Source organism: Mobula birostris, chromosome 25, assembly GCF_030028105.1.
Source record: "Mobula birostris isolate sMobBir1 chromosome 25, sMobBir1.hap1, whole genome shotgun sequence".
In the NCBI taxonomy this organism is placed as follows: Eukaryota; Metazoa; Chordata; class Chondrichthyes; order Myliobatiformes; family Myliobatidae; genus Mobula; species Mobula birostris.
The window spans coordinates 60,329,746-60,357,204 of NC_092394.1; the positions used below are offsets into that span (position 1 = coordinate 60,329,746).

Consider the following 27,459-nt stretch of genomic DNA (forward strand, 5'->3'; position numbering starts at 1 on the left):
GTAACAGAAATTTGCTCTTACCAAAATCACAAATCACTACAAAAAAAGATCTAAGGTATAGAATAAAAATTGCCTTCCACACATCTATGTTCAAATGAAAACAAATAAATACAAAATATTTATCAACTGACATTTCTTGATCCATGGGCAGATGATGTGGAAAACAGTGATGGAGGGTTTTGTTGGAACACAACCCCCCCCCCACCCCAACCCACTGATAAATCAGGGGTTGCCTGGATATTATGGGGAGCATAAACATGATGGGCTGAAAGACTTGCTTGTGTACTTTACATTTCTATGACACAAATGTGCAAGTTGAAACCATACTTCAGAGGCACACAATGGTTACAGCATGAAGGTGGTCAGTTGGCCCATCGAGTTCTTACTGTCTCTGCTTCAGAGGCCATTAATTAGTCACGCTCTCCTGCTCTCTTTATGTATAGAGTCCTACAGACTGATACCATTCAGATACTTATCTAGTAACTTTTAAAATTGTTATTAAACTGGATCATCTCTCCATACTTGTCTTCGCAGGTCAGGGCATAGACTACAACAGTTGGGATGTCATGTTACAGCTGTACAAGTGCAGTACCGGTTACCTACCCCTAGGAAGGATGTGATAAAGCTGGAAGGGGTGCAGAAAAGATCCACAGGCATGTTTTGGGGTCTGGAGGTTTTGGGATATGAGGATAGGTTGGGGGTGTTTTCCCTGGAGCATGGGAAGCTGAGCGATAACCTTAAAGGTATATAAAATTAGTTTATCACAATTGACTCTGCTACTCTACTTACCTTTCCCAGCCTCCAAAACTTGTGGCTACCCATTTGAACATCATCAGCTTCTAGAATAATCTTTGCTTCGGTGGTAGAATTCCTACTTTTGAGTCCGAGTACAGACTCAAAGCTTGTTACAGACAATGCTGACAAGTTCTGGTCCCAAATATCTGAGTAGGATGTTTTCATCCAATGGGTTCTCACTAAAGCCTCTGGCGGTATAAGACGAACCACCTCACTGGCTTATATAAAGCTGGTTAAGGCCACAGAGGAAGTGTTCATGCACCAGCAAACAGCTCTCTGAGGGAAGAGTAAGGCTATGAAAACAACATCTGCTGCTTGTCAACCCACCCCAATTCTATCTAGATGCTTCTATTTTTAGTCCACTGTTCCCAGGTTTGCAGACTTAGCTTCTCTTCTGTCTTTACTTTCAGACTATTGTTGTAGAACATCAGGATTAACCTCTGTTTTTGAGGAACTTCACCAATTGCCAATTTTGAACCTATCAAGTCCTTTGCTTCCTCAAGCAGAGATATTCTCTGGTCCATTCCTCTCAAACCCAAGTCTTATCCAAATCATCTCCATCTGAACTAATTTCAACCAGGGTCCTCTTTGACCCTTTACTGTGTAGTGAACTCACAGAAATACTACACAAGTTTATACATATAAAGTGTAAACTAAACACAATACATCCCACTCAACGTTTTGACATTCTTTAAACTAAATAATTAAAGCATTGCAAATAATACAAAGAAAGTCAAACTTCTTAAAGCTTATGGATAGAAAGATGAAAGAAATGACACAAACAACAAATAAAGCTCCAAAAGGATCAGAAAAAAAAACAAATTTTACTAGTAGTTTGCTTATCAGTGAATTCAACCAGTCATATGGCTAATCAGTGAGCAAACTCAGCAACTTTCCTTCAAATCCTTCAGCACTTCTATTTCATAAAAATATACTGACAATTAATAATTGATCAAAAATCACTGTTAACCATAGAGCAGTTTGCAATCAAATGTGATGAAGTCTGTGACCCTTCTACAAGATGAATAGCACATTAGCACTGCCAGCTCCAGCAGTCCAGGATTAATCACCATTCTGTGTGCTGTCTCCATGGAATTAGTCTACCCTTCCTGACACCAAATGGGTTTTCCTGGGGTGATCTGGTCACCATGCTAGTTGCTAGGTTAATTGTCTGCTGTAAAGTGGCTCCAGTGTTATTGGTAGCAAGAGAGCCAGTGTGCAATTGATGGGGATGCAAGGGAAAAAGTGAGTTTAGTAGATGGGTGCCTGGTGGTGGGCATGGATTCTGTGAATTGGGGAGCTGCACGACTCTATGAAGTAGGCCACAGAAGTGCAACCAGACAAAGCTAGTATATATCCAAGCCAACAAGGCAGAAAGCTGCACTGAATTCAGTAAATGACAATCACCAAATTGCAGATGCTGGACATCTGGAATAAAGATAGAAGATGCCAAAGGTTCTTAGTAGGTCAGGCACATCTGTGGAATGAGAAACAGTGCAAACGTTTCAGGGCAAACACTCATTAGAACACAACAGATTAGATGCAGGTCAATATGTCATCTACAATCAAGACAGACATAAATGAAACAGATAACTGTAGATCCTTCAATCTCACATTAGCAACTGATAAAGTAATTGACTCAATCAAGTAGTAAAGTTATAGAACATCTACTTGAAAATAACTTCCTAAATGACAGCCAGTGTAGTTTAAGGGTAGATACTACCTGCCTCATCACCTTGATTCTTTTTAAACAACTGAGAACTTCAGTGGATTTCGACAGCTACAGACAGCAAAGTTGGTGGCTCCATATTAAATCCTGCTTCTTAAATTTTAGGTATTAAGCATTGTAGATAAAATCTAACCTAATTCATTATTAAGTGCCATAGAAAAACCACAGCAAGGATTGGCAAGGGGACTGATATCAGGTAGGAGTGGGAATATCATTGAAGCTTTTAAAGATTAGCTTTATTTGCCACATACACATTGAGACATCAAAACATATAGATGAATGTGCTTGCATCAATAACCAACAGGATGTCCTGGGGCAGCCCGGAAGTGTCACATAGCATTCCTACTACTTGCTAACCTAGACTAACCTTTGTGTCTTTGGAATGTGGGAGGAAACTCACATGGTCAAGGGGAGAATGTACAAACTTCTTACAGATAGCAATGGGAAGTAAACCTTGATTGCAGGTCTGCACGCATTACAGTTGCAGCTAATGCTTTACAGATTCTTAAGGGTCTAAATCAACTGGGGAAAAATATGACTTACAAAGGATAATAGGGAATATTCTGGAGGTAGGTGAATATAGCAGATATTAATTCAAGTAAAGTCCAGTCTTCAGTTTTTATTGTAAATATAAATACATTCAGGAAACTTGCAAATAGCCTTCAATACTTTTTGAAAGTTTCAAATCCCTTACTCACTCTTCCTTCAGTTAGTCCTGACGAAGGGTCTCGGCCTGAAACGTCGACTGCACCTCTTCTTACAGATGCTGCCTGGCCTGCTGCGTTCACCAGCAACTTTGATGTGTGTTGCTTGAATTTCCAGCATCTGCAGAATTCCTGTTGTTTATGGTCATAGGTATCTAATCTGTAGCTGAATAGCAGTTGATCTATTTTGTACTCTGGTATCTGGCTCTCTGTCTTCAGAAGTGTTTAGAATATCTGTGTCAACAGGGATGTTTGAGCATTTAGGTGTCTCCCACTGAAGATATATAATTCAAAGGAAGCAGAGTCAACCTAAAATATTGTAGTAAATGATGTGATTGCGATAAATGCACGACTCTATGAAGTACATTTCACCATAAGTGCTAGGGCCCAAATTGGATTCACAAATAAACATGTTCACGCATTCCACATTCAGTCAGAATGATTTGTTTTTAGAGAAATGCTTAGGCTATCAAAGGTTACTTTGAAAATCTTGGGTAAATGTGTGTGAAAATTTGGAACAGAACCATAGGCTGAGCTTATCACAGCCATCGTTCTGTGCCAGACAGCTGCAGGATTGTCTTTACCTTCCCTCTCTCCTTCTAATTTTGATTTTATGTGCATTGTAGACATGCTGACATGATCTTGGGCCTATAAAGGTACACAATGACATGATGCAAATAACAGTCACAGTTAAAAAGTGAAGAGTCATCCGATGCTGTCTCAGTGATCACTGTCCCATGAAGATCAGAAGTCAGTTCAAACTGCATGTTAAAAAATCTTCAGTTCTGCTTTGTAATAGGAGGAGTGATTTTTAAAAATGCTATACTTTCCGGGGTCTGACCATGACACATCATTAATTGTGTGGTGACTTGGAGCCCAGTTAACAAAATGCACAAATGCTAAATCTAAAGCAACAACTCAACAGCCTGCAAGTTCTGACATCGAAAGCAAATAGCTGAGAGAGTCTGAAAGAGGGAAGGCTGAAGTGAAACAAGGGAGGGTTGGAACAGAAGACAGACAGAGAGAGAAATTATAAGCCATGCCTGCCAATGATAGGTAATGAAAAAAATTTAGATTTCACAATTATCTACCACTTTGAAAATAGAAGTTAAGAGACAGAATCCATTTAAATAATTTTCCTGCTTTTTAACCTCTGCCAGATACTGCAAACCTCCCAATAATCTGCCAAGGACCAGCAGCTGTTAGGTGCCCAGCTCCAGCTCTGTGAAGTGGGCAACTTCAAGGTTGGTCTAAACTAGTCATTTACTAGGCAAATGGATTTCAATTCACTGCAAGAGTAAATGCCTCACATGAATAAATGTCAACTTCAGTATAACAATGTGACATTGAATCCCCCACTATCAAGGTGTTGGGGATGAACATTGAGCAGAAACTGACTGGAAACAGCCATATACAGAATGCAACAACAGCAGGTCGGAGGTTGGAAATCATGCAGCCTGTCCACAAGGCTCCATCAGCATTGTGATTTAACACTCTCCTCTTGCCCCGATGAGTACAGCTTCAACAACATTCAAGAAGCTATACACCACTCAGAACATAGCCTATCTGACAAGCACCCCATCTACAATCATTCACTCCTTCCACAATAACAAGTAGTTTGTACCGTCTCCAGAATGCACTGCAGCAACTCATCGAGACTCCAAACCTTCAAAAACATGACCTGTACCAGCAAGGACAATGGGAACACGAACACACGGAACTTGCCCCCTGAGCCACACACTATTGTAACCTAGAAACATATCAGTTTCTCCATTGTCATTTGCCAGAATCCCGGAACTCCACATCTAATAACACCGTGTGTATACCCACACTTCAAAGTCTACAGTGGTTTAAGTCATCTCACCACCATCTTCTTAGAGGCACCTTAGAATGGGCAATTAAATGCTGCCTCATCCCTTGTATGAATAAAAAATTTTATCGCTCTAAAGTAATCAATTCTAAGAATATACACTTAGTGGCTATTCTATTAGTTACAACTATACAGCAGCTCATTAATGCAAATATACAATCAGCCAATCATTTGGCAGCAACTCAATGCATAAATGTATGCTAACATGGTCAAGAGGTTCAATTACTGTTCAGATCAACATCACAATGGGGAAAAAATGTGATCTAAGTCACTTTGACCACAGAAGAATTGTTTGTCCCAGATGGGGTGGTTTGATTTTCTCAGAAATTGCTGTTCTCTTGGGAGAAGATCCTGAGAGACATTTGATAAGGTACCCCATGCAAGGCTTATTGAGAAAGTACGGAGGCATGGGATCCAAGGAAACAATGCTTTGTGGATCCACAATTGGCTTGCACACAGAAGGGAAAGAGTGGTTGTAACCATATAGCATATAACCATATAATACTTACAGCACGGAAACAGGCCATCTCGGCCCTTCTTATCCGTGCCGAACTCTTACTCTCTCCTAGTCCCACCAACGTGCACTCAGCCCATAACCCTCCATTCCTTTCCTGTCCATATATCTATCCAATTTAACTTTAAACGACAACATCGAACCTGCCTCAACCACTTCTGCTGGAAGCTCGTTCCACACAGCTACCACTCTCTGAGTAAAGAAGTTCCCCCTCATGTTACCCCTAAACTTTTACCCTTTAACTCTCAACTCATGTCCTCTTGTTTGAATCTTCCCCACTCTCAATGGAAAAAGCCTATCCACGTCAACTCTATCAATCCCCCTCATAATTTTAAACACCTCTATCAAGTCCCCCCTCAACCTTCTACGCTCCAAAGAATAAAGACCTAATTTGTTCAACCTTTCTCTGTAACTTAGGAGATGAAACCCAGGCAGCATTCTAGTAAACCTCCTCTGTACTCTCTCAATTTTATTGACATCTTTCTTATAATTCGATGACCAGAACTGTACACAATACTCCAAACTTGGCCTTAGCAATGCCTTATATAATTTCAACATTACATCCCAACTCCGATACTCAATGCTCTGATTGATAAAGGCCAGCATACCAAAAGCTTTCTTCACCACCCTATCCACATGAGATTCCACCTTCAGGGAACTATGCACCATTATTCCTAGATCCCTCTGTTCTACAGCATTCTTTAATGCCCTACTATTTACCATGTATGTCCTATTTTGATTAGTCCTACTAAAATGTAGCACCTCACATTTTTCAGCATTAAACTCCATCTGCCATCTTTCAGCCCTCTTCTAACTGTCCTAAATCTCTCTGCAAGCTTTGAAAACCTACCTCATCATCCAGATCATTAATATATATGACAAACAACATTGGACCCATACAGATCCCTGAGGCACGTTGTAGACGGGTCATATTCTGCATGGAGATTGCTGACCAGTGGAGTGCCTCAGGGATCTGTTCTGGAGCCCCTTCTCTTTGTGATTTTTATAAATTACCTGGATGAAGAAGTGAAGGGATGGGTTAGTAAATTTACTGATGACACAAAGGTTGGGGGTGTTGTGGATAGTGTGGAGGACCATCAGAGGTTACAGCGGGACATCGATAGGATGCAAAACTGGGCTAAGAAGTGGCAGATGGAGTTCAACCCAGGTGTGTGAGGTGGTTCATTTTGGTAGTTCAAATTTGATGGCAGAATATAGTATTAACGGTAAGACTCTTGGCAGTGTGGAGGATCAGAGGGATCTTAGGGTCTGAGTCCATAGGACACTCAGAGCTGTTGCGCAGGTTGACTCAGTGGTTAAGAAGGCATATGGTGCATTGACCTTTGTCAACTGTGGGATTGAGTTCAAGAGCCAAGAGGTAATGTTGCAGCTATATAGGACCCGGGTCAGACCTCACTTGGGAGTACTGTGCTCAGTTCTGGTCACCTCACTACAGGAAGGATGTGAAAACTATGGAACGGGTGCAAAAGAGATTTACAAGGATGTTGCCTGGATTGGGGAGCATGCCTTATGAGAATAGGTTGAGTGAACTTGGGCTTTTCTCCTTGGAGTGATGGAGGATGAGAGGTGACCTGATAGAGGTGTATAAGATGATGAGAGGCATTGATCATATGGATAGTCAGAGGCTTTTTCCTGGGGCTGAAATGACAAACACAAGACAACACAGTTTTAAGGTGCCTGGAAGTAAGTATAAAGGAGATGTCAGGGGTAAGTTTTTTTACGCAGAGAATGGTCAGTGTGTGGAATGGGCCGCTGGCAATGGTGGTGAAGACAGATACAATAGGGTCTTTTAAGAGACTCCTGGATAGGTACATGGAGCTTAGAAAAATAGAGGGCTGTGGGTAACCCGAGGTAATTTCTAAAGTAAGTACATGTTCGGCACAGCATTGTGGGCCTGTATTGTGCTGTAGGTTTTCTATGTTTCTATGATTTTCACGCACAACAGTCTCTGGATATTACAGAGAATAGTGTGAAAAACAAAAAGAATCCAGTGAGCAGCAGTGCTGTGGGCAAAAACACCTTGTTGATGACAGAGCTCAGAGGAGAATGACCAGAGTGGATCAAGCTTCAGGAAGGCAACAGTAACTCAAGTAACCATGCGTTACAACAGTGGTGTGTAATACAGCATCTCTGAACTCACATGTCAATCCTTGAAGTGGATGGGCTACAGCAGCAGAAGACCATGAGCCTAATAAAGTGGCCACTGAGTTTATGTATAGTTAGGCAAATTTGATATGACAACTGTTTTCCACCAGTTAAATTTCATCTGTTGTCACCTTCATATGAAGTTTTCATCCTGGCCCACACTTCACTCTTGTGTACAGTCTTCCTTTTCTTCAGTGCCCCACATAGTTGTATCGATTAAAGTCCTTGTTATGTAGTTACATTATTATTGTATCTCTTGTGACTCAGAGGGAATTTGCTTCCATTCCAGTTCTGCCAGCGTTGAAGTAACTAATGAGAACAACCTGGGGCTTACAGACTGTGTGAGAGGCAAGAGGCATCTGATTGGGTGACTGGATGCTTTGGGAAGTGGAGCTGTACTTATCAGTGGGCTTGTGAGTGCTTCTGATAAAGAGCCTAGAGGTTTCCACGCTATCCCATGTGGTCATCTCACTCTTGTGCTTATGGGCCTGTATCAGACCTATGTCAGTCAGATTTCTAGTGCCATAGGGAGTGCCCAGGGTAATTATTCACAGGGATGCACTGAAGTGATAACAATATATTGTTTGTATTTTTCATTGTGATGTCACTGATAGTGCAGGTTTTCTTCAGCTTTGCTATTTGTTCAATAGAAACTCTAGAGTTTATTTCCCCCCTCCACCCCCCACACAATGCATCTTCTGTAGAGGTTGCTGCAAGGTATATATAGTGCACTACTTTTTTGCTACTCACTGCTAATAGGTACATGCTCTTGCTCCTGGCTGATGATAACATTACTCTGCTTGTCCCCGTATCAGTTTCCATTCCATCTACAAATAAGAATTCTGCTATTTCTTCAAGCTTGTCTGTGGTTCTAGCCAATGATCAATAGAATTTCCTTTCCCAAAGAAAGAGAACCTTTGGCAAAATGCCAAACTCCTAACCTTAGTTATTAAGACAACAGGCTTGAGACACAAATAGACGCCAGTAGCAAAGAAATAAAAATGAGACGCTGCTCTGAAAGATGCTACACAGAATCTTCAACAGCACATGGAAGAAGTGACAGCCACTAAACCTCAGCCAAAATTTCATTCATTTTGAATCTACCCATGTGAAGATAGGTGCATGCTGATAATGAGAATGAATACCATAAGTCCCAAAACAGGCCTGACAAAGGACAAATCCTGCTGGGTGACAGAATTATGCAGTGACCTGCAACATCAATTGTTCTTGCTTATTTAATTTATATCTGGAGTAAATTATGTCAAGATCATGACAGACCACCCTCATTATGCAAAAAACATGTAGCTACGTCACTCACAAGATCAGAGCCTAATGGACAGCAATGGAGGGGGATGTGCTTTCACTACAAAATGACTATCGCGGCAGCTTCTGGCATGAATACAAACATGGGAATTTGTAAAACACAGAAACTGTACACAGGTCTCTACTGTGCTTATGCTTATGTTATTACATGCACGCTAATGGAACTTCCACTGCAGGCTTACTCTGTGCGCAGTGTGGGGGAATTTATGTCTTCCTTTCAACTACTTGTATGGTTTTCTATATTCTGTGGCTGTCTGGAGAAGAGACAAATTTCAGAGTTGTATTCTGCACATATACTTTGATAATAAAATGAACCTTTGAACCTTTAATGCAATGCCATCTGTTAAAAATGAAAAGCAGTGCCAGCAGGGGATTGATTGGTTAGCCTGACATCAGAATTGAAGATAATTCCTGAGTCTATTGTAAACCACGAGATGATGGAGACCTGGAAAACCGTGACAAGATAGGATAAAATCAACATGGATCTATGAAAGGGAAATCATGCTTGAAAATTTACTGGAAATTTTTCTGAGGGAATGGACAATGGCAGGTGCAGTATCATGTGGATAACTCCGCTGATTCATTTTGGTGGCAATAACAGAAATGTCTATTGAATTAACTTTATTTCTTACATCCTTCACATATATGAGGAGTAAAAATCTTTACATTACGTCTCCATCTAAATGTGCAATGTGCAATCATAGGAATTAATAATAAACAGAACAGTCAATGTAACACAGAAATACACTCAAATCAGCGTGAGTTAATCAGTCTAATGGCCTGGTGGAAGAAGCTGTCTCAGAGCCTGCTGGTCCTGGCTTTTATGCTGCGGTACTGTTTCCTGGATGGTAGCAGCTGGAATAGATTGTGGTTGGGGTGACTTGGTCCCCAGTGATCCTTCGGGCCCTTTTTTTTTAAACACACCTGTCTTTCTAAATGTTCTGAATCATGGGAAGTTCACAACTACAGATGCGCTGGGCTGTCCGCACCACCCTCTGCAGAATCCTGTAATTAAGGGAGGTACAGTTCCCATTCCAGGCAGGATGCTCTCAATTGTGACCCTGTAGAAAGCTCTTAGGATTTAGGGGCCCATATCAAGCTTCCTCAACTGTCTGAGGTGAAAGAGGCCCTGTGATGCCTTTTATACCGCGCAGCTGGTGTGCACAGACCACGTGAGGTCCTTGGTGATGTGGATGCCGAGGAACTTAAAGCTGTTTATCCTCTCAACCCTAGATCCACTGACATCAATAAGGGTTAGCCCATCTCCATTACTCCTGTAATCTACAACCAGGTTCTTTGTTTTTGCAAAATTGAGCGAGAGGTTGTTTTATGATTATTTGAATAGCAATAAATTAAGAAAGTAACAACCTAGTTGTCCATTCAGTAGAAGTAAGAGTGCAGCTGCAATAGGTAATATGAAGGAAAGTGGTACATCAGTCTTCATAATCAAATGTATGAGCAATAATTAGTGAAACCACACCTCGAAAATTGTGTGTAGTTTTGATTTCCTTATCTGAGGGTGTTCTTACCATGCAGTAAGTATACTGGTGGTTCACCAAAATGCTGGACTAACAGATTAAGAACTATTGGGCTGATTATGCTTTTTGTTAAGAGTTTAAAAGAACGAAAGGGGATCTCACTGTAATCTACAAGATTCCTATGTAACTGGATAAATTAGATGCATGGAGGGTTTTCCTAATAATGGAGCAGTCCAGAATCAGATCACAGTCCCAGGACAAGGACAATAGCTGAAATAAAGAGAATATTATTGCTCCAAAGAATAATGAACCTCTGAAAGTATAGGAAGTCTAATTATTAAATAGTTTCAAGGAGATAAACATTGTTCTTAGTACTAGAAATATAGGCAGAAAGCACGATGATCAGCCATGAATACATTGAATGGCTTGATGTGCTGAAGGACTTCCACGTGGAGCTAATTTCTACATTTCATTATGAAGAAAGAAGAATGATTAGTGGGAAATGTAAGCAGCCGAAAAAGAAAAAGGAGAAAAAGGAAAAATTAAAGGAAGGAATGAATTTGAAGGCAGGAATTAATTTGAAGGCAAGGGAGAAAATAGAATTAGAAGGAATTGAATTAGAAAGTGAGAGGAAATCCTGTTGGAGTATGTTGTAGAATATATATTTTTGTATTTTCCTTGTAGTTTAACTTTACTATGATTGCTTGCATTCTGAGTATAATCACTAATATACAAGTAATTGTTCAGTGAATTTTCCAGTAAATACATTTGTTTCTGTATTGGTCTAGAGACTTCTTAGTTTTCAGTAGCAGATGAAATGCCACATGAATCTGGCTATTTTATAGGTTAATCTCATCACTGGAATTTTGCTCTTCGAGTATGAGTATAACCTACTAACCAGTATGTCTTTGGACTGCAGGAGGAAACCCATGTGTTGGTGGAGAGAATGTACAAACTCCTCACAGATAGTGTAGGAACTGAACTCCAAACTCCACAATGCCCCAAGCTGTAATAGCGTTGCGCTAACCTCAATGGAGGATTATCCAATGTGGTTGGCAGGTTGGAAGAACAAAGATTTTGGAATACATTTCAAAAAAACTGTGGCATGTATTAGCACTGCAGTTATTTACCCAGGCTACCCACAGCATTCATCAACAAGGACAAAGATAATAGGAACACCACTCCTCTGCAGGTTTCTCTTCAAGTCACACACCATCCTGACTAGAAATTGTATCACTTTTTGTTTACTGTAACTGGGTCTAAATAATAGAACAACCTCCTCAGCAGCACTTTGGAAGAACCTTCAGCAGTTCAAGGAGGCAGTTCACCCACCACTTCTCAAGGACAGACAGAGATGGGCAATAAATACGGGTATTGCAGATGATGCCCAAGCCTCAAACATGAACATTCCAATGTTCTGCTGACCAGCTTTTTAAAACATATCTTTCTCCTACAGAAATCAATGCTTATCTAAAACTCTGTTGGCTGTATTCTAACAGTATTTGATATTTTTTGTTTAAATTAAATTCTTGAGATTCTAGGATTTATTTCTTGCTTGTCTCACTTCTGCTCATAACTTACATTTGGAGTCAAGTAACAGTTTGAGAAATCTTCATTGCAACTGCACCAGCCTAGTGCTCATCCTTCCTCAGGTGCACTGCCCAGAACTGTCCACAGTACTCTAGATGTGGTCCAGCCAGGGTTTTGACTAGCTACAATATAATTTCAGCCACTTTGCATTTGACTCTGGAGGTAATAAAAGCTTGCATGAGTATTTCAAAATGATTGTAGTTGGAGCTGCTACAAACAATATTATGTGATAGAAAGGACATCATGTTCAGGATACAACACTTGCAAGTGGTCTGATTTAAAAAAAATTCAGCTCATCTGAAATTAATTTCATTCATATGTCTCACGGGTGGGCTATCAAAATGGATGATCCTCTGGGCTAACATTTATTATTTTCCCTTTTGATGGATATGATAAGACAATGGACAGTGACTAGTTTAAATTGGGTTATTATTCTTCACTTGCCTTCTAAGTTGATTAACAAGGCACTGTCATTTAACACGAATAACTTGCACAGTCACACAAGCACAACAGTGTTTTGGCACTGAAGCAGAAACAAAATGAAACCTCAAAAGGCTATCTAGACTTTTGATTTGCATCAACTACGACACACCCACCAGGACATTTTTTCACTCAGCATTTCTCGAGACCCAAAAAGCTATCTCCCTGTTCGTTAAAACCAGAAACCATAACTACTAGTATAGTCATTAAATTACAGCGGAGTTGGCTGTAGTTACAATAACGTACGTTGCCAGGAGATCAAAACAAAACATAGCAATTAATTTTCAAATTTGTATTATTTTATCCTGGGGCTAAAATGTCAGTCTTCAGACTCAAGCAAAATGGAACACATCCTTCCATTAATGTAAACAGCCTCACTTGTTAATCCATTTCAGATCATTGTGAGGTTCTTGCAGCAATATGGATAGAAATTCAATAATGGCATTTCAATTCACAAACATGAGTAAAGGATTTCCCTGCTTAGTTTGCTTATGTCCACTGCACTGTTGACTAGAACTCAACAAGAAGTTTACATTTGACTCTTCTGACACGTTAAAACTCCATTTTAATGCATTGGATACACCTTGCATGCTGGACCAACAAGCATCTATTTTACAGCAAAAACAATTTTCAGAAAGAATGTTGCATACTTACCTAGAGCAGGCACAGCTTGGCGTTGTGTGATGAGTCATTAAATCATGTCAGGCACTGCTTACTACCAGCTTGAAACATATATTCAGACTTCTATGCTTTTAGTTCAGCCACAATACTTCATCAAGAATGCAAGATGGTCACTGGTAGAGTCAACTCTTCTGTTGATCACTGTTTACAATAAGTGCTTATTTTAGGATATAACATTTGCTGCTAACACTGAATTACAGCCAGCTGACAAGTCAATGGGATTGACAGATCTGTACCAATTATAAAATGCAGTTAAGAGACAGATGACAGTGGTTAAGGCAGAATTACAGTGCCAGACAAACAAATTCCATTTGGGTTTGTAACACGACTTTGTTACTCGTAAATATATCACCTCTTTCCAGCTCCCAGACCTGCGAAACTGAACCACAAGATAGCTCCCTCCCGTCCCCCTCCTGTCTTCTCCTATCATTTTGGATCTCCCCCTCCCCCTCCCACTTTCAAATCTCTTACTAGCTCTTCTTTCAGTTAGTCCTGACAAAGGGTCTCGGCCTGAAATGTCAACTGTACCTCTTCCTAGAGATGCTGCCTGGCCTGCTGTGTTCACCAGCAACTTTGATGTGTGTTGCCATAAGATAGCTACCACATTGACCTATTAATTTGCATGCCTAGAGTACAGCACCACAGATCAGATGTTAGAGAGGGGATCAATAAACAAATCAGATCTCTTCGTTATACAGATTTCAGAATCAAGAACCCACGGACCCTAGAATGTAAACAAATTGCAATTTATTTGCAGTATTTGGTTCAGTAGGGAGACATCAGCATCAATCTTTCAACTATACAGCAGAGATCATTAAAGATAAAAAGATAAAGATTAGCTTTATTTGTCTATCGAAACATACAGTGAAATGCACTGATGGCGTCAAATCAGTGAGGATTGTACTGGGGGCAGTCCACAAGTGTCGCATCTGGCGCTAACGCAGCATTCCCACAACTAACACTAACCCATACGTCGTTTGAATGTGGGAAGAAACCAGAGCACCTGGAGGAAACCTGTAAGGTCGTGGGGAGAACGTACAAACCCTTTACAGACAACTGTGGAAATCAAACCCAGACTGCTGACACTGACAAGCGAATCCACTAACCGCTATGCTAACATGCCATCCACACTTTCCGGTGGATGTCCTACTTTCCAGTGTTACCGTTAGCCTGATGTGCTGGAATATCATTTACCCACCTGACAAGTTAAACTTAATGCAGGACAAAAGACCCATTAAAATAAATGGGAGCTTTGTGACTTAGATGAATGTCAGACCACACTTTATGAGTAACTAATGCAGTAAACCAGGTAAATGCAAAGGGTCCACAACCTTTTTCTTGCAACAGTAAATAAATTCAGAAAAGTTCGCAATATTTGTCCCAGCAAAGGTATTTGAACATTTAGAGGTTTCTCCGCATGTAGATATGCAACTCAAAGAAAGCACAGTCAACCCAAAGTATTGAAGTAAACAATGTTGTTGTAATTGTATTGAATTGCCTATTGTGAGCTTTGATCTTAAGGACATAAGAATGAGTTTGGGAGACTCTACTGAGAGAGACTCAAGGAGAATGCCTGCTTGTTGTGAAGAATAAAAACTTCCACATACTGTCTCTCCTGTCATTTTGATCACTGTTACAACAGGTGACATGGTGAGTAAGTGTGTAGATGACACAAAGAGTAGTGGAGCTGTTGATAGTATGGTCTTCAGCTACAGGGTGAAATGGGCTGAGAAACAGTAGCTGGAGAATATTCCAATTAAGTGCAAGGTTGTGCATTTTGGAAGTGCTAATGAGGCTTGGGATGTACATCATGAATACTAAGGTCCTAGGGAGTACTGAGGAACTTTGGTGTGCAAGTCCAAAGCTCCTCAAAGGTGACAGCTCATGTAGATAATGCAGTTAAGAAGTTAACATAGAACATAGAATAGTACAGCACAGTACAGGCCTTTCGGCCCATAATGTTGTGTCGACCCTCAAACCCTGCCTCCCATATAACCCCCCACCTTAAATTCCTCCATATACCTGTCTCTTAAATTTCACTAGCGTATCTGCCTCCACCACTGACTCAGGCAGTGTATTCCACGCTTCAACCATTCTCTGAGTAAAAAACCTTCCTCTAATATCCCCCTTGAACTTCCCACCCCTTACCTTAAAGCCATGTCCTCTTGTATTGAGCAGTGGTGCCTTGGGGAAGAGGCGCTGGCTATCAACTCTATCTATTCCTCTTAATATCTTGTACACCTCTATCATGTCTCCTCTCATCCTCCTTCTCTCCAAAGAGTAAAGCCCTAGCTCCCTTAATCTCCAATCATAATCCATACTCTCTAAACCAAGCAGCATTCTGGTAAATCTCCTCTGTACCCTTTGCAATGCTTCCACATCCTTCCTATAGTGAGGCAACCAGAACTGGACACAGTACTCTAAGTGTGGCCTAACCAGAGTTTTATAGAGCTGCATCATTACCCTAAACTCTATCCCACAACTTATGAAAGCTTTCTTAACTACCCTATCTACCTGTGAGGCAACTTTCTGTGGACATGTACCCCCAGATCCCTCTGCTCCTCCACACTACCAAGTATCCTGCCATTTACTTTGTACTCTGCCTTGGAGTTTGTTCTTCCAAAGTGTACCACCTCACACTTATCTGGGTTGAACTCCATCTGCCACTTCTCAGCCCACTTCTGCATCCTATCAATGTCTCTCTGCAACCTTCGACAATCCTCTACACCAGGGGTCCCCAACCTTTTTAGCACCGCGGACCGGTTTAATATTGACAATATTCTTGCGGACCTGCCGACCGGAGGGGTGTTCAAGTAGGGTTAAACTCACCTCAACATGTCTTTTACAGTTAGGGTTGCCAACTTTCTCACTCCCAAATAAGGGACAAAAGTAGCAGTCAAATCCTGACGAAGGGTCCCTGCCCGAAACTTTGACTGTACCTCTTCCTGCAGATGCTGCGCTCACCAGCATTTTGTGTGTGTGTTGACGAGACACTTGTGTTTACCCCAAGAAAGACTACCGTGACCATGAAGCCTTGTGCGGGCTCTTGTGTGCGCATGACCATACGTGCCAATTTTTTTCCCCCCAAAATCAGTTTTGGCTTAATCTTCCTGACTACACTGTACATACATTATTTCTACTTTATATAGGCTGTGTATTTATCATATCATTAATGCTTTTGCTATATGTTAGAATTATTTTAGGTTTTATGTGTTATTTGGTGTGATTTGCTAGGTTTTTTTTGGGTCTGGGAACACTCAAAAATTTTTCCCATGTAAATTAATGGTAATTGTTTCTTCGCTTTACGCCATTTCAGCACGAAAGGTTTCATAGGAACGCTCTACCTTAGCGGGGAAAATACGGGACAAGGGCGGTCCCGTATGGGACAAACCAATTTAGCCCAATGTACAGAATGTCCCAGCTAATACGGGACAGTTGGCAACCCGATGTTCAAGTTCAACAGTGCGTGAAAGGGAATGAGGAAAGGTGCAGCTGACTCATATCGTTTCCTCGGGGCTCGGTAGCACATGCTTTGCGGCCCGGTACCAGTCCGCGGCCCAGTGGTTGGGAACTGCTGATCTACACTACCTACACCACCACCAACCTTTGCGTCGTCTGCAAACTTGCCAACCCACCCCTCTACCCCCACATCCAGGTCGTTAATAAAAATCATGAAAGGTAGAGGTCCCAGAACAGATCCTTGTGGGACACCACTAATCACAACCCTCCAATCTGAATGTACTCCCTCCACCACGACCCTCTGCCTTCTGCAGGCGAGCCAATTCCGAATCCACCCAGCCAAACTTCCCTGAATCCCATGCCTTCTGACTTTCTGAATAAGCCTACCGTGTGGAACCTTGTTGAATGCCTTACTAAAATCCATATAGATCACATCCACTGCACTACCCTCATCTATATGCCTGGTCACCTCCTCAAAGAACTCTATCAGGCTTGTTAGACACGATCTGCCCTTCACAAAGCCATGCTGACTGTCCCTGATCAGACCATGATTCTCTAAATGCCCATAGATCCTATCTCTAAGGATCTTTTCCAACAGCTTTCCCACCACAGACATAAGGCTCACTGGTCTATAATTACCCAGACTATCCCTACTACCTTTTTTGAACAAGGGGACAACATTCGCCTCCCTCCAACCTCTGGTACCATTCCCGTGGACAACGAGGACATAAAGATCCTACCCAGAGGCTCTGCAATCTCTTTCCTCACCTCATGGAGCAGCCTGGGGAATATTCTGTCAGGCCCCGGGGACTTATCTCTCCTAATGTATTTCAACGACTCCAGCACCTCCTCTCCCTTAATATCAACGTGCTCCAGAACATCAACCTCACTCATATTGTCTTCACCATCATCAAGTTCCCTCTCATTGGTGAATACTGAAGAGAAGTATTCATTGAGGAGCTCGCTCACTTCCACAGCCTCCAGGCACATCTTCCCACCTTTATCTCTAATGGTCCTACCTTCACTCCTGTCATCCTTTTTTTCTTCACATAATTGAAGAATGCCTTGGGGTTTTCCTTTACCCTACTCACCAAGGCCTTCTCAGGCCCCTTCTTGCTCTCCTCAGCCCCTTCTTAAGCTCCTTTCTACCACATATTCCTCAATAGACCCATCTGATCCTTGCTTCCTAAACCTCATGTATGCTGCCTTCTTCCACCTGACTAGATTCTCCACTTCACTTGTCACCCATGGTTTCTTCACCCTACCATTCTTTATCTTCTTCACCGGGACAAATTTATCCCTAACATCCTGCAAGAGATCCCTAAACACCGACCACATGTCCATAGTACATTTCCCTGCAAAAAGATGATAAGTTGGGGCAATGGATACGAGAGCAGGGAGGATATGCTCCAATGTTATAAAATATCAGTCAGACATCAGCTGGAGTACTGTGTGTAGTTACAGGAAAGAAGTGATAGTGCCGGAGAGAGTGCAGACAGAATAGGTTCGCCAGCATGTTACTGTTTCAGTTATTCAAAGAGGCTAGATTTTTTTTCCCTGAAGTGGAGTTCGTTAATTGAAGTATATAACATTATTAAGGGTACAGATAATGGCTGACTGCACAATATCTTTTCATATCAGAGGTAAATAAATTTAGTAAACATAGATTGAGGGTAAGAATATGAGGGTTTCATCCAGAGACTTCACTGCCGAAGAGTGGTGGAAGCAGAAACCCTGACAGCATTTAAAAGGTGCCCAGGCATAGGAAGGCACTGAAATTTGCCCAGACCTAAAAGGCTATGGGCCAAGTACTGGTCAGTGTGGACACAGTGATTCAAATGACCTGTTTCTATGTCGTATTACTATGCACTTTTGCATCATAACTCACTGCCTTTTATGATGGTGGAAATAAACCGGGCTTTCAAAACGGGAACCATGGAGGAAGTAAAGAGAAAATGATTTGCAGAAGTCTGGCAAGGACTGGCATAATGGAAATAGCATGATTGATCTTACAAGGATCCATTACAGAATTGATGGCTAAAATCAGCTCCTGTTATGCTGCAGTGATATACCACTAGGATTATCATGGATCATTAAGATAATACACCATCACTGCTAAAGGATAAAATGGACTGAACAGCAAAATGTTAGCCTTGTCTGTGACATGAATATCTTGAAAATAAAGAAAAAGAGCTGTAAAATTGAATATATTATTCACTGTGCATAAACAAAATTATTTACAATGTCTCTCTGAGCTTACAGATCAAATAACCATCAGCTTTCAAGTAGGCAGTTTGTATTAGTATTGGTGTATAAGTGCTCTGGCATAAGTTTTGCTCTAGTCTAGAGATAAAACAAACCGCTAGACAAAATACTACTGATTGAGTTCTTTTCCAAATTAACAATGAAGACTCTCATGAGAGACAGAAAAAGGAGGGAGACAATGGACTGAGAAAGTGCAGTGAGCGAGTGAAGAACAAGGGAAAAATGAGACAGCACGATAGAGTGACGAAAAAGCAGAACAAGTCAGTCAAGTGTTGCCACAGAAACGGGCCCTTTAGCCACTTTATCCATGTTGACTATGATGAATATCTACACTAATCTCATTTTCTCACATTTGGCCCATTTCTCTCTACACCTCACTTCAATTGTTTACATGATTTGCGTTTTTCCCTTTTCTCTTACGCATCGGGTGTTGGTCTTTTAGTTTTTTTTAAATGGCGTTCTTTTTGGTTTTTTGCTTTGTGGCTGCCTGTAAGCAAACAAATCACAAGGTTGTATAATTTATAATTCTTTGATAATAAATGTACTTTGACCTATCCAAATGCCTTTTAAGTGGCATAATTATATCCGCCTCTACCTACTCCTCTCATCTCTTGTTCCATACACCCCCAGCCTCTGTGTGAAAAATTTACCCTTCAAATCACTTTTAAATTTCTCTTCACCTTAAGACCATAACACATAGGAGCAGAATTAGGCCACTGGGCCTCTCAAGTCTGTTCCGCAATTCAATCATGAATGATTGATGTATTATTTCCTTTCAAACCCTTTCTACTACCTTCTCACCGTAACTTTTGACATTGATCAAACTCCATGTTTAGTATACCCAATGACTTGGCCTCCACAATGAATTCCACAGATATACCAACCCCATGGCAGAAGAAATTGCTTCTCATCTCCATTCTAATGGAGAGGCCTTTCATTCTGAGGCTGTGCCCTACGGTCCAACTCTCTCCACTACTGGAAACATCTTTTCCAAGCCCACCCTATACAGAGCTAATCTTCAGTAGGTTTCAGTAAGATTCCTCCACGTTGGAGGGGGGATGCAGTGAGGAAGGCAAGGGGGTGTGCAGCCAAGGTGGAGGGGTACAACTGGGTGTGGAGGGTGTAGCAGGTGTGGTGGGGGGGGGAGGCATGAGCAGCAAGGCTAAGAGGGAGGCAGAGTGAGAGTGAATGGAGACTGAGATTAAACCAGCAGTGAGGAACCCTCTGTGGGGGCTGCATTCTACATTGTAGTCATGCGTTTTGGGTGCATTCAAAATGTCTCTGCAATATCCCCTCAATCACCACCAGAAAAGGCACCGCAGAATGAATAGCAGTGGACTCAAACATGAGAAAATCTGCAGATACTGGAAATCCAAGCAACACACAAAAAATGCTGGCCAGGCAGCATCTATAGAGAAGAGTACAGTTGACATTTCGGGCCAAAACCCTTCATTAGGTCTGGAGAAAAAAGGCTGGAGTCAGAGTAAACAGGTGGAGGAAGGAGAGGAAGAAATACAAGGTGATAGGTGAAACTGGAAGGGTGGGGGGAGCGGTGAAGTCAAGAGTTGGGAAGTTGTTTGGTGAAAGAGATACAGACAGGAGAAGGGGGTATCTGATACTCAGTTACAATTTGTGCTCTTGTTCAACATTAAGGAAACCTCCAAAATACAATGGAAAACTTTGAAGGAAAGAGTTCTAGCATTAACTGTGGTTCTGTTTTTAATTGGTGTTTATTGGCTTGCACCAGTGTTTGCAAAATATGTTAATTTTAGTTATTAAGAACTCCAGTCAGTGAGGCATCAACTTTTTGAATCCATAAATGTAATTAAGTTGGAATAATAACAGTGGTAGGCTGATAGGTTTGGGCACTGGTTCTAGAACTGACATGGTGAAGCTATTTCATGATGTGAAATCTTCTTTTACTGATTTTAGGTGAAAACAAACGGGCTTCCTGCCAATTGCTGAACATGGTGTACAAAAGAGGCCTAACTCTCCTTTTAAGGAGAGAGTGGATTTTATCTTTAACTGAGTATCATTCAGCAGCTGAAGCAAGCAATTTTGCAATCTGCCAGGAAATGGGTTTAACACCAAATGGAATCCTGTTAATCAAAATGTCTTATTTTAGTGCCTGGTTAAATACTGGCAACCTCTCACAAAATTTCTTCTAGGCAACCAACTCAGCATTTTTAGCACAATCTTCTACTTTTGCATGGATTACTACCCATTGCCATATTTACCCTTGTGGTAATGTTCGTAATGACCATGCTGCTAACCAATTCTTCCCACATATCGGTCAACAGCACATCTTGATAGAAAAATTAAGGGAAATTTTTGGTGTTTATACATCAAGTTGGAAATTAGTTGGGGAATTTGAAAAATAGATGTGTCACACTATGCTTTTGGTGATTTACTTTTGGTCTTTATTAGCAAAAGCCATTCAACGTCCATGTATATGAAAAATGGATGTCAAACCAAGTGTGGATTATATTGAAGTGGAAAGCAGTCGATGTTCAGGAGCTTAGAAAGCCACAGTCACTAACCATATAGCATATAACCATATAACAATTACAGCACGGAAACAGACCATCTCGGCCCTTCTAGTCCGTGCCGAACTCTTACTATCACCTAGTCCCACTGACCTGCACTCAGCCCATAACCCTCCATTCCTTTCCTATCCATATAGCTGTCCAATTTAACTTTAAACGACAACATTGAACCTGCCTCAACCACTTCTGCTGGAAGCTCATTCTACACAGCTACCACTCTCTGAGTAAAGAAGTTCCCCCTCATGTTACCCCTAAACTTTTTCCCTTTAACTCTCAACTCATGTCCTGTTTGAGTCTCCCCTACTCTCAATGGAAAAAGCCTATCCACGTCAACTCTATCTATCCCCCTCATAATTTTAAATACCTCTATCAAGTCCCCCCTCAACCTTCTACGCTCCAAAGAATAAAGACCCAATTTGTTCAACCTTTCTCTGTAATTTAGGAGATGAAACCCAGGTAACATTCTAGTAAATCTTCTCTGTACTCTCTCAATTTTGTTGACATCTTTCCTATAATTCGGTGACCAGAAAAACAAACAAATAATATATTCTATTTATAAAATATTACAAACTGCAGGCTTTATTAAAAGTATGACACATTCCTGGCTCCAAGTGCTTCAGAACTCATTAACCTCTACACATGTATTGTTAAAAGTATCCAGACTGATTGCGTCATGGTCTGGTAAGGCAACTCGAATGTGCAGGAACATAAGAAGATGCAGAGTGGTGGACTCAGCCCAATAGATCACGGCACTTCCCTCCCCAGCATTAGTAGCATCCACACGATCAGAATCAGGTTTAATATCACTGGTGTATGTTGTGAAATTTGTGCACAGCAGTACATTGCAGGGCATAGTACTTTTAAAAACTATGAATTACAATAAGAAATATATATAAAAAATTAAATTAAGTAAGTAGTGCAAAGAAAGAAACTTCCATCAAAAATCCCCACTATCCAGGCTATGCCATCTTCTCACAGCTACCATCAGGAAAGAACAACTGAGGAACAAAATAATTATTACTCCGGACCCGATGCAGCACAAAAAAAAACACAGTAAGGACACAGTAATAATAACAATAACCATATAATAATAATAATAAAAAATAAGTATAAATATACAAGGTAGCTTGTATACATAGATTGATAGTATGTTTAAGAAGTAATGCTAGGCACATAAGGTGACTGAAGTACAGGTGGATAGGGAGATGTGGATGGGTGGGTTAGTGGGTGGAGGTGTTGATCAGCCTTACTGCTTGGGGAAAATAACTGCTTTTGAGTTTGGTGGCCCTGCTGTGGATGCTATGCAGCTTCTTTCCTGATTGAAGTGGGACAAACAGTCCACGAGCAGGGTGGGTGGAATCCTACATGATGTTACAAGTCCATTTTCTGGCACCTTTCTGTATATAAGTCTTTGATGGTGGGTGGGTTGGTGTTGGGCAGTTTCGACTACCTGTTGTAGAGCGTTCCTGTCCGCTGCAGTGCTCTCTTGAAAAAAAAACTGATAGAGCCCTCATCACTACAACACTATGAACACTTTGAGTAAATGGATTTTTTTGTTCCAATTGTGTTCTTTCTCCAGTAAGTGATTGGTCAGCTAAGCTCCCGGCCAGCGAGTCCGGGTGGGTCTCCTATGCCCAGGCACCTAGCAGTGACAGACCCTCCCAAGTTCGAGTAAGTGGAGTTGGAGGAGTCAGGGAAGGTTTAGGTGCAACAACCACAGGGACCACCAGGCCGGAAGAAGATCATAGCATGTGAAATGTGGAATATGCGATGGGTGGCATTACCAGGGGAACCAGGAATGACATATCTGAATACCCAACGAGTAACAGAATAAGCATGTGTTTACCCTACATTACAGAATGACAAATTGTTGGATGCTGGTGGCAGTGGTGATGATACTGACCTGCACTGGGCAGTCCTAAACATGTTGTGTATGAATATGCAAACAGGACTAACGTGTGAGATTGCTAGATTTGTATGAGAACTCCTAACAACGCCGCGGAAAGGATGCCATTAATACCGATCCTAGTCGATGACAAGGAGGAAGATGGTTGGGGGAAATTAAGCTGCTTCTCAGGTTTTGGCATTCTGTTTTGGGGAATGCCGGGAGGGAGTGGTCTATTCCAGCCAACCTCACCCCATAATATGGCTGCGGTTTTAAAGAACTTGGGCCTTAACAACCCCTGGTAGAATAAGTGTTTTAAGGGCTGGTACATCCCTACGTATGATCTGTTTAATTCAAAGGTCCCAATTAATTCCCCACCCAATAGGGAAGAGAAAAGAATGCTGGTGCAAGCTGTATGATGAGTTCAAGTCAATGAGATACAGCAAGTGCGAGTGGGAAAAGTACCCAGGATGGCTGTGGCTATGCCAAACGGTACTGTAAAGGTGCGTATTCCTTGGACACTGAATGGCACTAACTGGACACGTGACTGTCAGGCCCACTTGTAGCTCCCGATGGGGTGGTACAGCAGCTGCTATCTGAGATATGTCGTGCCATTCATACATCACCTCGTGCCCTGGATGAACACCCTATGTTGGTTGGCATAGGGAGAGGGCTGTCACAGAGGCAGAAAGGTTTTGGATGATAGCCTTTCCCATGTATGGTATTGCTAGGCTGTCCCAGGAAATTATAGGCATGGTCTGTCTCTGCAATAGAGATGCTGGCTAACAAGACGACCATAGCTCTCAAAAATATGGAGGAAACATTAACTCAAGTATAGGACAAAGGAAGTAGCTATTTGAATGGTTGCCTTGCAGAATCGGATTGCCTTAGATTAGCTGCTCGCAGAGAAAGGTGGTACTTGTGCCAATATTGGTCAAGAATGCTGCACCTTCATTCCTGACGAGTCGGGGAACATCACTCATCTGGCTGACCACATTTGACAGTCGGTGAGTAAGGTTATGAAAGTAAGGGCCAGTTCTATATCTATTACACTCTGGGGGGAAGTTAGTGGCCTTTCGGGGCACTGTGAGGTTGGTGGACTAATATAATACACTGGGGAGGGTTATACATTGGGCTTATAATTCTGGGTATTATAAGTTATTTTAAACTACTTATGTATCTGTAAATTAATGGGGCCTCTGCAGAGGCTTCACTATCCTGAAGGCTGAATTGTCACAGTGTTGCATCTTTGGTGGGGGGTGGGGGAGTGTCATGTGGCTTATTTGCCAGTCGGAAGCCGCTTCTGCCGTGGCGGTCATTGATTGGTCATTTAAAGAATACAGCTGCTCTTTCCAGTTCCGGGCACCTCGGGGGTATAAGAAAAGAACATGTGGGAGGCTCAGTCTCTTTCCTGGCATTCATGGGGGCCACTTCAGGCTGGAGTCACGACCAGTGCTGAAGGACCATTAGGAAAGAGCATTGCAGATATAGATGCTCCCTCCTCCCCACCCCCCACTCAGAGGTCGATGTTAGCCTGTCTTTAAAGACAGTGAACCCTCGCAAGGCGGAAGGTCCCGATGGAGTACCTGGTAAGGCTCTGAAAACCTCTGCCAACAAACTAGCAGGAGTATTCAAGGACATTTTCAACCTCTCACTGCTACGGGTGGAAGTTCCCGCTTGCTTCAAAAAGGCAACAATTATACCAGAGCCTAAGAAGAATAATGTGAGCTGCCTTAATGACTATCCCCCGGTAGCACTCACATCGACAGTGCTTTCAGAGGTTGGTCATGACTAGACTGAATTCCTGCCTCAGCCAGGACCTGGACCCATTGCAATTGGCCTATCGTCACAATAGGTCAACAGCAGACACAATCTCAATGGCCAACTAGTGGAGTGGTGCCGCACCAGCAACCTGGCACTTAACGTCAGTAAGATGAAAGAGCTGATTGTGGATTTCAGGAAGGGTAAGACGAAGGAACACATACCAATCCTCATAGAGGGATCAGAAGTGAGCAGGTGTCAAGATCTCTGAGGATCTAACCTGGTCCCAACATACCGATGTAGTTATAAAGAAGGCAAGACAGCAGCTATACTTTATTAGGAGTTTGAAGAGATTTGGCATGTCAACAAATACACTCAAAAACGTCTATAGTTGTACCGTGGAGAGCATTCTGACAGACTGCATCATCGTCTGGTATGAAGGGGCTACTGCACAGGACCGAAAGAAGCTGCAGAGGTTGTAAATCTAGTCAGCTCCAAGTACCCAGGACATCTTTAGGGTGCGGTGTTTCAGAAAGGCAGTGTCCATTATTAAGGACTGTCAGCGCCCAGGGCATACCCTTTTCTCACTGTTACCATCAGGTAGGAGATACAGAAGCCTGAAGGCACACACTCAGCGATTCAGGAACAGCTTCTTCCCCTCTGTCATCTGATTCCTAAATTGAATCTTTGGACACTACCTCACTTTTTTTTAATATACAGTATTTCTGATGTTATTTTTACCTATTCAATATATGTAATTGATTTACTTGTTTATTATTATTTTTATTTTATTTATTATTATTATTTGCTTTTTCTCTGCTAGATTATGTATTGCATTGAACTGCTGCTGCTAAGTTAACAAATTTCATGTCACATGCCAGTAATAATAAACCTGATTTCTGATTCTGAATGGAGTTAGAGCATCCATCAACAATGATGAAGCACTGACCTGTTTAGTTGTGTTTCTAATGAATTTTCACTGAATTATCTCTCCATAGAGTGTAGGAGATTGAGAGGTCATATAAGATCACCCCTCTGTCTCCTACAGTCTATGCAATAAAATCCCCCTAGCCAGTCCAACCTCCCCCTAAAACACAGTCTCTCAAGTTCTGGCAGCATCCCTGTAATTTTTTTCTGCTTATTTTCCTGTTTAATTTAATCGTTCCTATAGCAGGGCAACTAAAACTGAATACAATACTCCAAGTGCGGCCTCATCATCAACACAACTCCAGCATAACCTCTCAGATTTTATACTCAGTGCCCTGATATATGAAGGGCAGCATAACCAAATACTTTTTTTACCACCCTGTCCACCTGTGATTCCACTTTCAGGGTCCTCTGCTCAATAACACTTCCCAGGCCCTGTCATTCACTATGAAAGGTCTACCTGGATTTGACTTTCTAAAATGCAAAATGCAACAGGCAGAGGTGAGTGGGAAGAGATTTAAAAGGAACTTAATGGGCAGTTGTGTTTTTTTTTTACCCAAAGGGTGGTACCTATCTGGAATCAGAGAAGATGGTTGAGGCAGATACAATAACAACTTTTAAAAGATAGTTGGACAGGTACGTGGATAGGAAAGATTTAAAAATTTTCAGTGCAAATCTGGCAAATGAGACTAGCTTGTATGGAGCAAACACGAGGAAATTTGCAAATGCTGGAATTTCAAGCAACACACATAAAAGTTGCTGGTGAACGTAGCAGGCCAGGCAGCATCTCTAGGAAGAGGTACAGTCGATGTTTCGGGCTGAGACTCTTCGTCAGGACCCTTAATAAAAAAACAAACTTATTCTTGAATATTAAACCATAAGATATAGGAGTAGAATTAGGCCATTTGGCCCATTGAGTCTGCTCCGCCATTTAGATTAGATTAGATTATGAAGACACGCAGTCCTCTTTTATTGTCATTTAGTAATGCATGCATTAAGAAATGATACAATATTCCTCCAGTGTGATATCACAGAAACACAGGACAGACCAAGACTGAAAAACTAACAAAACCACATAATTATAACATATAGTTACAACAGTGCAACAATACCATAACTTGATGAAGAACAGGCCATGGCACAGTAAAAAAGTTCAAAATCTCTCGAATGTTCCACATCTCATGCAGACGGGAGAAGGAAGAAAACTCTCCCTGCCATGCCTGACCACAGTCCAACTATGAGTCATCCGAAAACTTCGAGCCTCCGATCAGCCCTCCGACACCAAG

At 41.6% G+C, this 27,459-nt stretch overlaps 1 protein-coding gene across 3 annotated transcripts in view; it reads right to left on the reverse strand.

Moving 5' to 3' along the window:
- Positions 1 to 27,459, reverse strand: part of cabin1 (calcineurin binding protein 1) — a 667,425-nt gene that overhangs the window by 161,817 nt on the left and 478,149 nt on the right. Inside the window, exon 32 of one of the 3 annotated variants that reach the window (XM_072243544.1) lies at positions 13,423 to 13,471. The exons of the other annotated variants lie outside the window; for them this stretch is intronic. Coding sequence (XP_072099645.1) covers positions 13,469 to 13,471 — 3 coding nt within the window. The 3' untranslated portion in view covers positions 13,423 to 13,468. Of the gene's footprint in view, positions 1 to 13,422; positions 13,472 to 27,459 lie in introns of those variants that run through there. 3 annotated transcript variants of the gene reach the window in all.